This window comes from Sapajus apella, unplaced genomic scaffold (genome assembly GCF_009761245.1).
Source record: "Sapajus apella isolate SASKATOON/1434 unplaced genomic scaffold, GSC_monkey_1.0 scaffold53, whole genome shotgun sequence".
Classification (NCBI taxonomy): Eukaryota; Metazoa; Chordata; class Mammalia; order Primates; family Cebidae; genus Sapajus; species Sapajus apella.
Window position 1 is genome coordinate 8,621,388 of NW_022436993.1, and position 16,113 is coordinate 8,637,500.

General features: G+C 38.4%; 1 protein-coding gene and 1 non-coding gene across 2 annotated transcripts in view; both read right to left on the reverse strand.

Annotated features, from left to right (window-relative positions):
- MALRD1 (MAM and LDL receptor class A domain containing 1) overlaps positions 1 to 16,113 on the reverse strand; it is a 576,163-nt gene that overhangs the window by 114,996 nt on the left and 445,054 nt on the right. Inside the window, exon 35 of the mRNA XM_032244079.1 lies at positions 9,792 to 10,055. Coding sequence (XP_032099970.1) covers positions 9,792 to 10,055 — 264 coding nt within the window. The remainder of the gene's footprint in view (positions 1 to 9,791; positions 10,056 to 16,113) is intronic.
- Positions 6,699 to 6,907, reverse strand: LOC116527260. The gene has a single exon (XR_004258457.1). It is a non-coding gene; the product is annotated as a small nucleolar RNA U3 (small nucleolar RNA).

Sequence of the window (16,113 nt, forward strand, 5' to 3'; positions counted from 1 at the left end):
AGATCAACCAGACAGAAAATTAACAAGGATATCCAGGACTTGAACTCAGACCTGGACCAAGCAAACCTAATAGACATTTACAGAACTCTCCACCCCAAAGCCACAGAATATACATTCTTCTCAGCACCACATCACACCTACTCTAAAATTGACCACATAATTGGGAGTAAATCACTCCTCAGCAAATGCAAAAGAACGGAAATCGTAACAAACAGTCTCTCAGACCACAGTGCAATCAAGTTAGAACTCAGAATTCAAAAACTAACTCAGAACCGCACAGCTTCATGGAAACTGAACAACTTGCTCTTGAATGTTGACTGGATAAACAATGAAATGAAGGCAGAAATAAAGATGTTCTTCGAAACCAACGAGAATGAAGACACAACATACCAGAATCTCTGGGACACATTTAAAGCAGTCTCTAGAGGAAAATATATAGCAATAAGTGCCCACATGAGAAGCATGGAGAGATCAAAAATTGACACCCTATCATCAAAACTGAAAGAGCTAGAGGAGCAAGATCAAAAAAACTCAAAGTCTAGCAGAAGACAAGAAATAGCTAAGATCAGAGCAGAACTGAAGGAGATAGAGACACAAAAAACCCTTCAAAAAATCAATAAATCCAGGAGCTGGTTTTTTGAAAAGATCAACAAAATAGACAGACCACTAGCCAGATTAATAAAAAAGAAAAGAGAGAATAACCAAATTGATGCAATAAAAAACGATAAAGGGGATATCACCACAGATTCCACAGAAATTCAAACCATCATCAGAGATTATTACAAACAACTCTATGCACACAAACTAATAAACCTGGAAGAAATGGATAAATTCCTGGACACTTGCCTCCTGCCAAGCCTAAACCAGGAAGAAGCCGAAACCCTGAACAGACCCATAACAAGGTCTGAAGTTGAGGCAGCAATTAAGAGCTTACCACCCAAAAAAAGCCCAGGTCCAGATGGGTTCACAGCTGAAATCTACCAGACATACAAAGAGGAGCTGGTACCATTTCTTCTGAAATTATTCCAAACAATACAAAAAGAGGGAATTCTTCCCAAATCATTTTATGAGACCAACATCATCCTGATTCCAAAACCCGGCAGAGACTCAACAAGAAAAGAAAACTTCAGGCCAATATCCATGATGAACATAGATGCAAAAATCTTCAATAAAATACTGACAAGCCGATTGCAACAGCACATCAAAAAGCTTATCCACCATGATCAAGTAGGCTTCATCCCAGGGATGCAAGGCTGGTTCAACATACGCAAGTCTATAAACGTAATTCACCACATAAACAGAACCAAAGACAAAAACCACATGATTATCTCAATTGATGCAGAGAAGGCCTTTGACAAAATTCAACAGCCCTTTATGCTAAAAACACTCAGTAAGCTAGGTATCAATGGAACGTATCTCAAAATAATAAAAGCTATTTATGACAAACCAACAGCCAATATCATACTGAATGGGCAAAAACTGGAAGCATTCCCCTTGAAATGTGGCACCAGACAAGGATGCCCGCTCTCACCACTGCTATTCAATATAGTATTAGAAGTTCTAGCCAGAGCAATCAGGCAAGAAAAAGAAATAAAGGGCATTCAAATAGGAAAGGAGGAAGTCAAATTGTCTCTATTTGCAGACGACATGATTGTATATCTAGAAGACCCCATCGTCTCAGCCCCAAACCTCCTGAAACTGATAAGCAAGTTCAGCAAAGTCTCAGGATACAAAATCAATGTGCAAAAATCACATGCATTCCTATACACCAGTAACAGACTTAAAGAGAGCCAAATCAAGAACAAACTTCCATTCACAATTGCCACAAAGAGAATAAAATACCTAGGAATACAACTAACAAGGAATGTAAAGGACCTCTTCAAGGAGAACTACAAGCCACTGCTCAACGAAATAAGAGAGGACACAAACAGATGGAGAAACATCCCATGTTCATGGTTAGGAAGAATCAATATCGTGAAAATGGCCATACTGCCCAAAGTAATTTACAGATTCAATGCTATCCCCATCAAGCTACCAATGACCTTCTTTGCAGAACTGGAAAAAACCACCTTAAACTTCATATGGAACCAAAAGAGAGCCCGCATAGCCAAGTCAATTCTAAGCAAAAAGAACAAAGCGGGGGGCATCACAATACCAGACTTCAAACTATACTACAAGGCCACGGTAATCAAAACAGCATGGTACTGGTACCAAAACAGAGATATAGACCAATGGAACAGAACAGAGGTCTCGGAGGCAACACAACCTTTCTACAACCATCTGATCTTTGACAAACCAAACAAAAACAAGCAATGGGGAAAGGATTCCCTGTTCAATAAATGGTGTTGGGAAAGCTGCCTAGCCATGTGCAGAAAGCAGAAACTGGACCCCTTCCTGACACCTTATACTAAAATTAACTCCAGATGGATTAAAGACTTAAACATAAGACCTAACACCATAAAAACCCTAGAAGAAAATCTAGGCAAAACCATTCAGGACGTAGGTGTAGGCAAGGACTTCATGACCAAAACGCCAAACGCATTGACAACAAAAGCCAAAATAGACAAATGGGACCTAATCAAACTCCACAGCTTCTGCACAGCAAAAGAAACAATCATTAGAGTGAATCGGCAACCAACAGATTGGGAAAAAATTTTTGCAGTTTACCCATCTGACAAAGGGCTGATATCCAAAATTTACAAAGAACTAAAGCAGATTTACAAGAAAAAAACTAACAAGCCCATTCAAAAGTGGGCAAAGGATATGAACAGACACTTCTCAAAAGAAGACATACATGAGGCCAACAAACATATGAAAAAATGCTCATCATCACTGGTCATCAGAGAAATGCAAATCAAAACTACACTGAGATACCATCTCACGCCGGTTAGAATGGCGATCATTAAAAAATCTGGAGACAACAGATGCTGGAGAGGATGTGGAGAAATAGGAACACTTTTGCACTGTTGGTGGGAGTGTAAATTAGTTCAACCATTGTGGAAGACAGTGTGGCGATTCCTCAAGGACCTAGAAATAGAAATTCCATTTGACCCAGCAATCCCATTACTGGGTATATATCCAAAGGATTACAAATCGTTCTACTATAAGGACACGTGTACACGAATGTTCATTGCAGCACTGTTTACAATAGCAAAGACCTGGAACCAACCCAAATGCCCTTCGACGATAGACTGGATAGGGAAAATGTGGCACATATACATCATGGAATATTATGCAGCCATCAAAAACGATGAGTTTGGGTCCTTTGTAGGGACATGGATGAACCTGGAAACCATCATTCTCAGCAAACTGACAGAAGAGCAGAAGATCAAACACCGCATGTTCTCACTCATAGGCGGGTGTTGAACAATGAGAACACATGGACACAGGGAGGGGAGCACTACACACTGGGGTCAGTGGGGGGGAAATAGGGGAGGGACTGTGGGGGGTGGGAAGCTGGGGAGAGATAGCAAGGGGAGAAATGCCAGATGTAGGTGATGGGGAGGAAGACAGCGAATCACACTGCCACGTGTGTTCCTATGCAACAATTTTGCATGTTCTTCACATGTACCCCAAAACCTAAAATGCAATAAAATAAATAAATGGGAAAAAAAAAACAAAAAAAAAAAACCTGACCTTTGGCTTTATAAAATTTATAAACAAAAATTATATTTAATAGTTATAAATTTTCCTTTAATGGTAGAAAACAAATTATGAATGCAACTAATATTTATTGGCATTCATAAAGCAAATAACATTGTACTGAACATAAGAAAATAAACTGAGCCACTTATTTTGTATTTTTCTTTCTTGATTAATATATGTACAACATAGAGTAATTCCAAAATTAAGCCAAAAAATTCATAAACAAAATTCATAGAAAACTTAGGTTTCAAAATGTTCCCATGAATAATATCTATTTTTTGGTACACTGGCTTTCAGACATTATATTTTAATATCTATAAATACTTATGTGGCTGAGCACACCGGCTCACACCTGCAATCCCAAAACTTTGAGAGACCAAGGCAGCAGGATTACTTGAGCCCAGAAGCTTGAAACCAGCCTGAGCCACCTAGCAAGGCCCTACCTCTATAAATTTTGTTATGAAAAATTAGCCAGGCATGCTAGATCATGCCTGTGCTGCTTGGGAGACTGAGGTGGGGGATTGCTTGACCCTGGAAGGGCAAGACTGCAGTGTTTTACAATTGTGCCACTGTTCTCCAACGTGGGAAGAAGAGTGAGACCCTGTCTCAAAAACAAACAAGCAAACAAAAACAGTTATTACATCTATCATCCTAGAAATTGGTATTCTTTCTTACCAAAGTAGGCTAAGTAACAAGGCATTTTGTGCCATGTAGCTCATTCACTCAGGCTGATGATACTTTAAAAATAAACAGTTCATGAATGGGACATTGGTGCTACTTCCTGAAAGCAAAATTCTTTTAATCGATTATAGTTGCTGCATGGAAAACATAGTTGGAAGTACAGTATGTAAGACTATGGATGTATATTCCCATTTTGTACTAAAATAAAATCTATATGCAGCAGATCGATATTTCTGATGGCAGAGAAACTTTGATCTTGGGCCATGAGAATGAAAACTACAAGCCCTTCAGGGTACACACACTTAACATACAACAGGATGGCTATTTATTTTATTCTTGATTTAAATTCAACTAGTACTCTTATTAAAATACCTTAGCAGTTTAAATAATTTTCAATAAACTATAAGGTAATTTAATGGGGAAAGAATAATAATTTATTGTGTGTGTGTTATGCACTTTACCATATTAATTTCATTTACTCCTCTAACACTTCTCTAAAACAGATTAATTACCATGATTTTTAATGTTGAAAAAACTGAGGATCAGTGTTGTAAAAAAAAGGAATCTGGTAAACGCAGAGGAATAATCTTTATATGGTTGTTCAAAGGCACTATAGGATGTTGAGATCATAGCTAACATATTGAAAGGCTAATAGCAAAAACTGATAAAGTCTGATCTACGAGTCTTAGGAACGTGACGCATTCTAAACCACCAGAAGTGGCCTGCAACTTCACAGGACACATCCACTACTATTGGCAAGGAGGTAAACTACCCACTTCCCTATTTGTTTTTCACAGCTGTATCTGTCACTGATGCATAGTTTCCATGTACTCCTCCTGATCTATTCTCCACCTTCTCTCCTCATCTGCAAGACTGGACTATAAGGATACATTAATAAGCCTTTTAAACTTCTGGTGTATGATTGGATTTGGCCAACGAGTAACACCAGCATTAGAGTAATACCGAGCAAAGAGACTCTTTAAGATCAGCATGGACTAACTACTTCCCTTAATTAAACGTCAGACCTCCTATCGAGTAGTCTTTTCCACTCTAGGCTCAGGGAACTGAACCTCTTCTTACACTCTTTTGTCTATAAGTGATAAAAGCCCCACTCTTACTATCCCTTATGGCTTTGCTATGTAGACCAATTCCCTAGTAAACAATCCCCTTATTAATATTTTTCCAATTTATGCAATATCAATACCTGTTTCTTGCCAGGATATTGACTGATACAACGTCTGCTGAAATCTTGAACTTCGTGCTGAATAGAAGATGGCTATCAGAGGAATATTAGTAAAAAGACTCTTTCTAGTTTTCTGCTGTTCTTCCATATAATTAACCACGCTTAGTTTTTCATTTTTTTTTTAGGGAAAGGGGATATGTTTGATAAAAACAGTATTGCTTCAGTTCAGATAAAAACTATAATTAAAAAAATGATGCTTCCAATGGAAAGAAAATATTCAATATGAAGTGTTTTTAAATATTGAACTCACAGATTTATCTAAACATTCCTAATGCCAGAAAATTTATTTTTATAAAAATAAAGGCCTGTAAATATCAATTCTTATTGATGTCCCTGTCTAAAATTGTAAACATCTCCAAATCCTTATTCCTACAACATTTAAACATGGGAAAGCCACTGTAAACAAAGAAACCAATACTTTTTTCCTGCATCCCACTCCAACTACAACTTCCTGAAAGAGTTATCTACAGTCGATTTCCCTTTTTGACATTTCCCATTTGCTCTTAAAAAAGATTGACATCAGAATTCTGCCCTCCCACATCATAAATGTTCTCTCTCTAAGATCACCAAAAATCGCCTATTTGGCTTTTTCCAATTTATATATTCTTTAGGCCCTCTCTTATTTGATCTCTCTGAAACATTTCAACCTGTAAATATTTTGATACTAAACGATTTCTGCCTTTAAGCTCATCAGTCTCTTGTCACCCCACTATGTCTAGGATCACATCTTCTCAGTGTCTTCAATGTCTGCTTTTTCTTAATGGTCTTTTAGCTGTTCCTTCAGGTTCTGTCTGCCACTTTATCTCTTTCCTCTTTTATCTCATCTATACCCACAGCTTGAATAATCATATCCTGATGGCCATGTATCCCTGTATTATCTTATTTTAGCATTTTAGCTCTCTCCTGAGCTTTATATGTACATTTCCAAACACATTCTGAACATTTCCATATGCATGGGTCCCAGGTATCATAAATACAACACATCTAAAAACGAAGCCACATCTTCCCCCAACACATCCGTCTCCTCTTATTTTCCCTACGTCAAGCAATGGCACATAAGCTGTCCTGATGCCCAAATCAGAAACTTGGTAGTCATTCTTTTTTTTTTTTTTTTTTTTAATTAACAAAAACCACTCAGACTGCATCTTCTCCCTTTTACTTTCTGGAAGGAAGAGAAGAACATAATCAACGGCAAATGGCAGTTGGAGCCGAGCAACACCAAGAGCCAGCTTCGTGCTCAGGAGACAATGCTGTGCCTCCTCATGCTTATGGTGCCCGACATGTGCAGAAAAACTTCTCCAGAAGCAAACCGTAGACATGATCCCTGAAAGCAGTCTTGGAAATCACTGTTGATTCCTTTCCTTTTCATCACCTGAGCATCCCTTAAGTCTATTCATAATTTTTACCTTATACCGTTATCTAATCAATTGCTTTGCATTTGAACTGTGACATCTTCTAACCAGTCCCCCTTCTTCAATCTAATCCATGTCATATCCAACTTCAGTGCAGTTATGTGGCCCTGGCATGGTGGCATGGTGGTGAGGATTCTGCAAACTCTGGGTCCTGCTTTTCTCTCCAGGATTCTTTCTATATTTTCAACCACAGACTCTGCTCTAGCAACACAATATATGCTTCAGTCTAACGACTTGTTCTCTACTCCTGGAACAATCTTCACCTCACTTGAATCCAGATCTCTGCTTTATTTGTCCAATGACTATTTGTCTTTCCGAATTCGGCTGTGTAATCACTCTTCTTGTTAAAACATAAAGATTCCATAGCACCATAGTTAGAGAGTTCCTTATGTGCCTTCTAACACGGGGTGCTTGACTCTGTCATAGGACTGGTCATACAGTATTCCTGACTTTCACTGACTAGTCTCCTTCACTAATGTATAGCACATCTTCAGCCTGAGCTCTGACAGCGTCATATCCATCTGTCTCGTCAATGTCTACATGGCCTTAGTTAGGCTCTTAATGAGGTTTGTGAATAAATGAATGAATGTGAGTTTACGAAACATCACTCTAAACCAGTAGGGGAGCCCCCAAAGACTGTTATGTCTTCAAATGCTGGGTGAATTATGACCACTGAATTCCTTTCTTCTGTAATTTTGCTCTAGCATTTTGTTCCCAGTCTATTCCTAACATGGGCTTATTTCCCTTTTGGAACAGAACTTCATAGGACTAGTCAAACGCTGATTTTCCAAGAAATGCCTAAATTTATAAGGACACAGTACTTTCCTAAGCGTCTCTTTAAACAGCAATTGTATTTGAAGCCAAATATCATATGACTATATTGAACGTAATATGTTTTCTATCAGCCAAATTACATTAACGCTCTGATGGGAACAGGGATAAGTAATTTGGCAGACTTTCTCTTTTCTATTCACCTCCATTTGCTTACCTTTCTTCTAAGAAAAGATTATAAGACCTGACAGGCTGGCTTTATCTCAGAGAGAATACACAGGTAGGAAATAACAGGGAGTTGGAAAAACAATTTATTACCCGGAACCAGGAAAAGAGTTTCACTGATTTAAGGCTAAAGACTTTAAACATCCCAAGGCCATCTCTCTTTTCTTTCATTCACCTTTACTCCTCTTCCAATTGTTCCAGATTTCTGGAGGTCTGTACTACACAGGGCCCTAAAATAACCAGCCCTTCTGCCCTTCCCCCTTTCCCTCCTTTCCTCCTTTCCTCCTTCCCTCCCTCCCTTCCTTCCTTCCCACCTCCCTCCTTCCTTCCTTCCCTCCCTCCTTCCTTCCCTCCCTCCAGCTGTCCCTCCCTCCCTCTCTCCCTTCCTCCTTCCTTCCCTCCTTCCTTGCTTCCCTTCTCCTCTACTTCCTTCCCTCCCTCCCTCCTTCCCTTCTTCCCTCCCTCCCTCCTTCTCTTCTTCCCTCCCTCCCTCCCTCCTTCCCTCCTCCATTTCTCCCTTCCTCTATTCTATCTATCTCCCTTTCATTCTTTTTTTTTGTTCTTGTTAAATAGAGTCTCACTCTGTCACCCAGGCTTGAGTACAGTGATATAGTGGCACGATCATAGTTCACTGCAGCCTCAAACTCCTGTGCCCAAGAAATCCTCCCACCTCAGCCTCCAGAGTAGCTAGGACTACAGGCATGCACCACCACATCTGGTCATTATTACTGCTACTTTTCTATAGATGGGGTCTCACTATGTTGCCCAGGCTGACTTTAGCTCCTAGGCTCAAGGGATCCTCCCCCCTCAGCCTCCCAAAGTGCTGGAATAACAGGCCTGAGCTACTGCACTCAGCCTTTTTCAATGTTCCCCTCTTATAGTTACATTTCAAACTGTTTTTACTAATCAAAAAATTATGATCATTAACATATAGTTTATGAACCTCTATCACTGAAGCCCTCATCCAAAATTACAATATGGTATAACAAAATACAAAGTAAGGAAGCAAACAAATAACTAAATAAAATGTTAAGGGTGTTTGGACACCACCATGATTATGTACTCACTTTAAGATGTGTATAATTACTTCTTACCTAACATTCTTCCTTCCCTACCTGACAGTGGCTAATTACAACAAAAAGCAAAGGTACTGAATCCAGAGCTTGGGATTTTACATGCATTTGCTCAAATCGTCACAGCCTTGTAAGTTAGGTATTACTGAATTCATTACATGGATGACAAAACTGAAATTGGCAGCACTCAACCTCCCCAAGATTGCACACATAGTAAAAGGGATGAAATTCAAAACCATGTCTTTAGGATGCGTTATCCCATTAACTCTTAATCACAAGACATTTACTCAGGTAATTATCCAGATCCAACCCCTAACTATGTATACCCTTTAAAATAAATATTTGTCACCTGATCAAAGAGAGAATATCTATCAATATGCCCTTTACTTAAGCCACCATCAAGAACCTTTATGATAGGAAGAAATTCTAACTACATTTTTTCAAACCACATCTGTAAACACGTGTTAATGAGATAAAAACACATAAGGGGATGACTCAGATGTCAATAGAAAAGGAAGCAGATAGGTTTAACAGAAATTAGTGTGACCACAAATGGAGTGTTGCTAGAAACGCCAAGCAAAGGACAGATGCCTTGTTTTGCAACATAACAGAAAAAGCTACGTTATTGACGATAAAATCACGGTAAGGTTCTAGGAAACTTCATTTCATCTGTAGAGCTTTCTCTCTCATTTTAAAGTGGCATTCCTTCCCTTGCACACAGAATTAGTGAAAATAACTCACAGCAGACGAGTTCATCTTCATTGAAGTGGCAGTCAGGCACCCCATCGCATAGCAGGAGGGAAGGGATACATTCATCTGTAGAGCACAGGAACTCCATGTTACTACAGCGTGGAGGGGTGGGGCTGAGAGGACAATCCATTTCATCAGATCCATCTATGCAGTCTTCATGTCCGTCACATTTCCCCGAGAGAGGGACACAGTGGAGTGTGTAGATACAAGAAAACTGATCGGCTTCACAGGGTGATGGCTGCACCGTGACAGGACCTAAAAAACAGAGCAAGTCAAGTCGTTTCGGCTTTAGGGAAGTTACCTCCATCTGGTATTAAGACACTGCAGGTTGCATTTATTATTGTACAAAATAAATCTGGTTAATTGAAGTAAATTAATTTCAAATTAGGAATAATATGAAGCCTACAAAACATGCAAACTTGATTCAAGAATGTGCCTTATCATAGTCTCAGGAACAACATTAACATTTATTTTAATTTCAATAATTTGGGGGAATTATTAATAATTTTTAATAATCCCACCAATTACTGAAATTATTGAATTATTAAACTATTTTAATAATTAAAATAATTATTTGATTATTGGTTGCACTGGTAACTTCTTTAGTGGTGCTTTCTGAGACTTTGGTGCACGCATCACCTGAGCAGGATACACTGTAACTGATAGTCTTTCATCTCTTACCCCACTCCCAATCTTTCCCCTCTGAGTCCCCACAGTCCATTATATCATAATTATGCCTTTGCATCCTCATAGCATAGCTCCCACTTGTACATGAGAACATACAATATTTAGTTTTCCATTCCTGACTTACTTCACTTAGGATAATGGCCTCTAGCTCCATGCTGGTTGCTGCAAAAGACATTATTTCATTCCTTTCTATGGCTGAGTAGTGTTGCATGATGTATATATGCTACAATTTTCTTTATCAGCTCGTTGGTTGATGGGCATTTAGGTCGGTTTCACATCTTTGCAACTGTGAATTGTGCTGCTATAAACATGCATATGCATGTGTCTTTTTTATATAATGACTTTTTGGGGGGTAGATACCCCAGTAGTGAGATTGATGGATCAAAGGGTAGTTCAACTTTTAGTTCTTTAAGCCATCTCCATCCTGTTTTCCATAGCGGTTGTACTAATTTACATCCCCGCCAGCAGTGTAAAATTGTTCCCTATTCACCACATCTGTACTAACATCTATCATTTTTTGCCTTTAATTATGACCCTTCTTACAAGCACAATACTTTTTTAAAAGGCATCATTGACATGAAAACTGACACCTTCAAATTAAAGAAGAAATTTTGATTTCTATGCCTTCAATTGGACTACTAAATCAGATTGTGCTAGAGAGTAAAGATACTTCCACTCAGTAAATTAGAAACTTTGGAAAGGTACACTTACAATTTTGCAGTTTAAAGGAATTGTTACAGTATCAGAATATCGCTTATGTACTGCCTGTTAGTGGCCTCCACCCAGGGAATCTGGCTCTTGAGACCCTGGGCAGCGTTGGGCCACAGAAGTAGAGATCTGCTATGGTTTTGTCACACTGCACTCTGTCCTTGAATCTTGCTTACTGGTCAAAGGCCATGTGCTGCCATATTTAAAGCCAGATAAAATCATAGTGTAATCTCAGATGTTACACTAGGAATCTTGAAGATAACCTGCTTCAAACCCAACCAACTCATTTTACAAATGAGGACACTGAAGCCCACATATCTTAAATATCCAAATACTCAATGCTAGTGTAATAAACTTTTATCACAGAAAACTTTTCTGCAGCAAAAGTTTGAGTCCACATTAAGTCAAACTTAAAGCAGAGGCTGAGTGTTGAGTGTTGACTATCATGCCTCTAAAGGTGAGGGAACGTATGTGAACATATAGGACTGCACTAATTGGTGATTAGCTGGAAGGTTCTTATACTGTGTGTTGTCTCTGTGCTAGTTAGTGAGGGACTCATCAATTTTATAAGGGAAAATACAGTGCCAGATAGTAGTGGAGGCCAGTTCAGAAATGGTTTATTTTTTCTTGACATTTTAAACTATTTTTATGTATGGGTTGTATGAGAATAATTTATATTATATGTAAAGATGATACAGCAAATTCATTTTCAAAATTAGATTTGAAAGTCCCAGGCTGGGCACGGTGGCGGGTGGATCACGAGGTCAAGAGATCGAGACCATCCTGGTCAACATGGTGAAACCCCGTCTCTACTAAAAATACAAAAAATTAGCTGGGCATGGTGGCACGTGCCTGTAATCCCAGCGACTCAGGAGGCTGGAGCAGGAGAATTGCCTGAACCCGGGAGGCGGAGGTTGCGGTGAGCCGAGATCACGCCATTGCACTCCAGCCTGGGTAACAAGAGCAAAACTCCGTCTCAAAAAAAAAAAAAAAAAAGAAAAAGAAAAAGAAAAAGAAAGTCCCTCTCCCTCCTCAGTGAACCAATAGTGAAGATATATCTAGAAGGTATTTAGACTGATCCTATGAACAAAGCCATGTATCTGAGATATACGAGGGCCATGCTTAGGGAGTCTATGTTCATGGAAATCAGTATGTTTAAGTAGGAGAGGGATAAATATATGACATGGACACATCAATATCATGTTCTAATCTAACGGCCTGAGATCACAGCAGCATATATTGCAATGTTCCAATGTACAAATTCTGAATTCAAACTTTGAAAGTAAGTCGGATTTAAATCCGTATACTTTTACATACAGCTCTTCTGATACTGAAGCATGGTCAAATAAACAGTTTATCTGCAATCTTTTCATTAAATTAATCTTATACTTAAAGAAGGATGGAAATTCTTAATTTTTTTCTGAAGTATTTTATGCATGAAATTTTCATCTTTATGAGCTCACCAAGGTTGAAAAGGTTTAACAAATTCTTTGCATGTAACAAGAATCTAGAGCCATCCTTTAGCAATATGTATGACTTAGTTAAGCATTACCCTTTTCTTTAAAAAAAAAATGAGGAAGGTAACATTGTCTATTTGAAAACAAACACAGATTCCTTATGTTTCCCAGTTTCTATTCAGAATGGTGTGTGTGTGTGTGTGTGTGTGTGTGTGTGTGTGTGTGTGTGTGTGTTTGTGTTCCTTTATATTTTTTCTTACATTGGATATGGAAAAGTAAAACTTTCCCCTTTTGGAGATAGCCTTTGCATTAAATGCCAAAATTATTTTCATTGAATTGTATCCAGAACTCACTTGCTCTAGGCCCTTCCATTCATTGACTGGTGAGTTGGAGATAAAATGGCCAGGCCATATGCCACAATGTAGAGCATTTATGAAGAGCCAGTGCAGCTCCAGAGCTCCCCATGGTATTGACTGAGCCCCTTATTGCACCTGTATCACAACTAAAGCCCACCCCCGACCCGCCTGATACACAGTTCTTTCTTCCTGTTCTTTGCAGGGATGTTCCTGAGAGAATTTCTAATAAATCTCTGATGTGGAGTCTCCCTTAACGTCAGCTTCCCCGGGAACCTGACTTATAACACTATCCAAACATCAGAATGAATCTAGTTTAAATTAAGTCTCCTCTGAATTGCTGCTCAAATTTTCTAATGAAATAATTCTGATGTAGGGAGAACATGACTTGGCACTCCTCCGGAGAGTCTAGGTAGTCTCTTAGCCAAGAGCAGTCCTTCATTCACTCCATATTTCTTTTGTCTCATTTTAACCTAATGAAAATTCTGTGTTCTACTACAAATCCATACTTTTTTGATATAAGTGGTTTCCTTTAAGTGATTAAATAAAACTAATACTCCTAGAAGTTGTTATCTTTTCACTTGGATGCACTCTGCCACATACATGCTTTAAGAAGTGTGGCTGGCCAAGCATGGTGGCTCATGCCTGTAATCCCAACATTTTGGGAGGCTGAGGTGGGCAGATCATCTGAGGTCAGGTGTTCAAGATCAGCCTGGCCAACATGGTGAAACCCTGCCTCTGCTAAAAATACAAAAATTAGCCTGGCCTGGTGGTGCAAGCATGTAATCCCACCAACTCAGGAAGCTGAGCCAAGAGAATCACTTGAACCCAGGAAGTGAAGGTTGCAGTGAGCGGAGAGAGTGCCACTGAACTCCAGCGTGGGCAACAAGAGCAAAACTTTGTCTTGGTAAAAAGAAAAGAGAAGAGTGGCCACTATTAAAAAGTTTTTTCTAAAACATTAATATTAACAGGTTTATTTTTGCGTCTCACCCATGGATTTACCTAATTATTATAGGAGGATTACAAATTTCAAGTGTGTTGGAATCAACCATAAAGTGTATCTTATGTTGCAGTTTGCAGTTGATTTGTCATTTATATATTGGAGCTGATCATAATATACATTTCCTTTAACACTGTAAAATAAGAACAACGTTGATTGTTCTCTTTTTAATACTCTGAAAAATCTCAGCACTACCTTAAATGCATGTTACTAAGGAAAAGAACCAATCTGAAAAGGCTACATGCTGTCTGATTTTGACTATATGACACTCTAGAAAAGGCAAAATTATGGAGACAGGAAAAAGATCTGCCATGAGTTATGGGATGGGAGGCAGGGCAAGGAGGAATGAAGAGGTAGAGCACAGGGAATTTTTAGGACAGTGAAACCAAATGGATGTATAACATTATAATTGTGGATACATGTCATTACATGTTTGTCAAAATCCACAGAACTTTCAACACCCAGAGTGAAACTCCATGTATACTATGGACTTTGAGTGGCAACGTGCCAAAGTAAGCTCATCTCACTGACTGTAACAAATGTGCCACTCTGGTGCAGAATGTAAATAGCAGGGAAGACTGTCAGGGTGGGGACAAGGAGTATATGTGACATTTTCTTCTCAATTCTGCTGTGAACCTAAAACTGCTGTAGAATATAAAGTATACGCATACACAAACACACACACACACACACACACACACACACACACAGAAACACACACACACACACATACATACTTTATCTATATAAACTAATATTGGTATACATAAATACCAATACTGGTATTGAGCTATCTATCTATTTTGTACCAATATACCTTAGAACCTATGTTTCAATCTGTACATCATATTTGATACTTTTCTGTTAAAATTTCAATTTTTTAATTTCTTCAAATCCCTTTTAATATGCAGTAATCCAACATTTAAAATGTACAATCAAACGTTTACCTTACCCTGAAATTGTACATCATTCAATATGTACAATTTCTCTCTTATCTTTATTGTACAAGTAATGTGACAGCACATAAACATCAGCTAGTATGGGTTTCAGCAGAAAACAGGCCAAGGAATGTTGCCTTAGGCCAGAGGTGGTGGCTCATGCCTGAAATCCCAGCACTTTGGGAGGCCAAGGCAGACAGATGACTTGAGGTCAGCAGTTCAAAACCAGCCTGGCCAACATGGTGAAACCCTACCTCTACTAAAAATACAAAAATCAGCCAGGCATGGTGTGATACCAGCCACTTGGGAGGCTGAGGTGAGACAATCACCCGAACCCAGGAGGTGGAGGTTGCAGTGAGCCAAGATTGTGCATTGCACTGTAGCCTGGGCAACAGAGTGAGGCTCTGTCTCTAAATAAATAAATAAATACATAAGAAATGTTGCCTTAGAATTCATGGAATTAGTATACAAATTAGTTTTGGGAAAAAAGGATTCTGAAACAACAGAAAATCTCACAATCAAAGCTATACTTGTGCCATCAGGAAACTGCAATTGCATCACTACAAATGCATCTTCACCGGGTCTTTACTCATGTTTTGCTCAAAATTGTGACCACAAATAGAGTTTGGACACTCCAAATCATATTGGATAAGTTTTAACCTCTCTTTGACAATACACTAACTTTCTAATGCCAAGCACAGTAAATGGCATGGGGTATGTGTTCAATCAAATATTTCTCACATACATCAATGGTTTAAATAGTAATTTTACTTTTTAATAATTAATATGGAATTAGAAACCTAAATGGATAAACTAAAGAATGCATTCACTGGTTATTTCCATGGACTAAATCACAAATAATAAAAGAGTACATTAACAAAATAGAAACTGGAAAGCTCTTTAAAAAATAAATTTTCTAATATATTTGAATATAAATTTATAATTCAGTAAAGAACTCTGTCATTCATTTCATACGCATCCTACAGGTCTTCACCAATTGCTTCATAAGTTTTATGTGATTTTACATAGAGGACTTTTGCAAATGATGTTGTATATAAATGTGTGTGTGTGTGTATACATATATATATATATATATATATATATATATATGGAATAAAGCTGCCATTTTTGTCTTCAACTACATCTTATAAGAGAAGAAAAGAAAATATT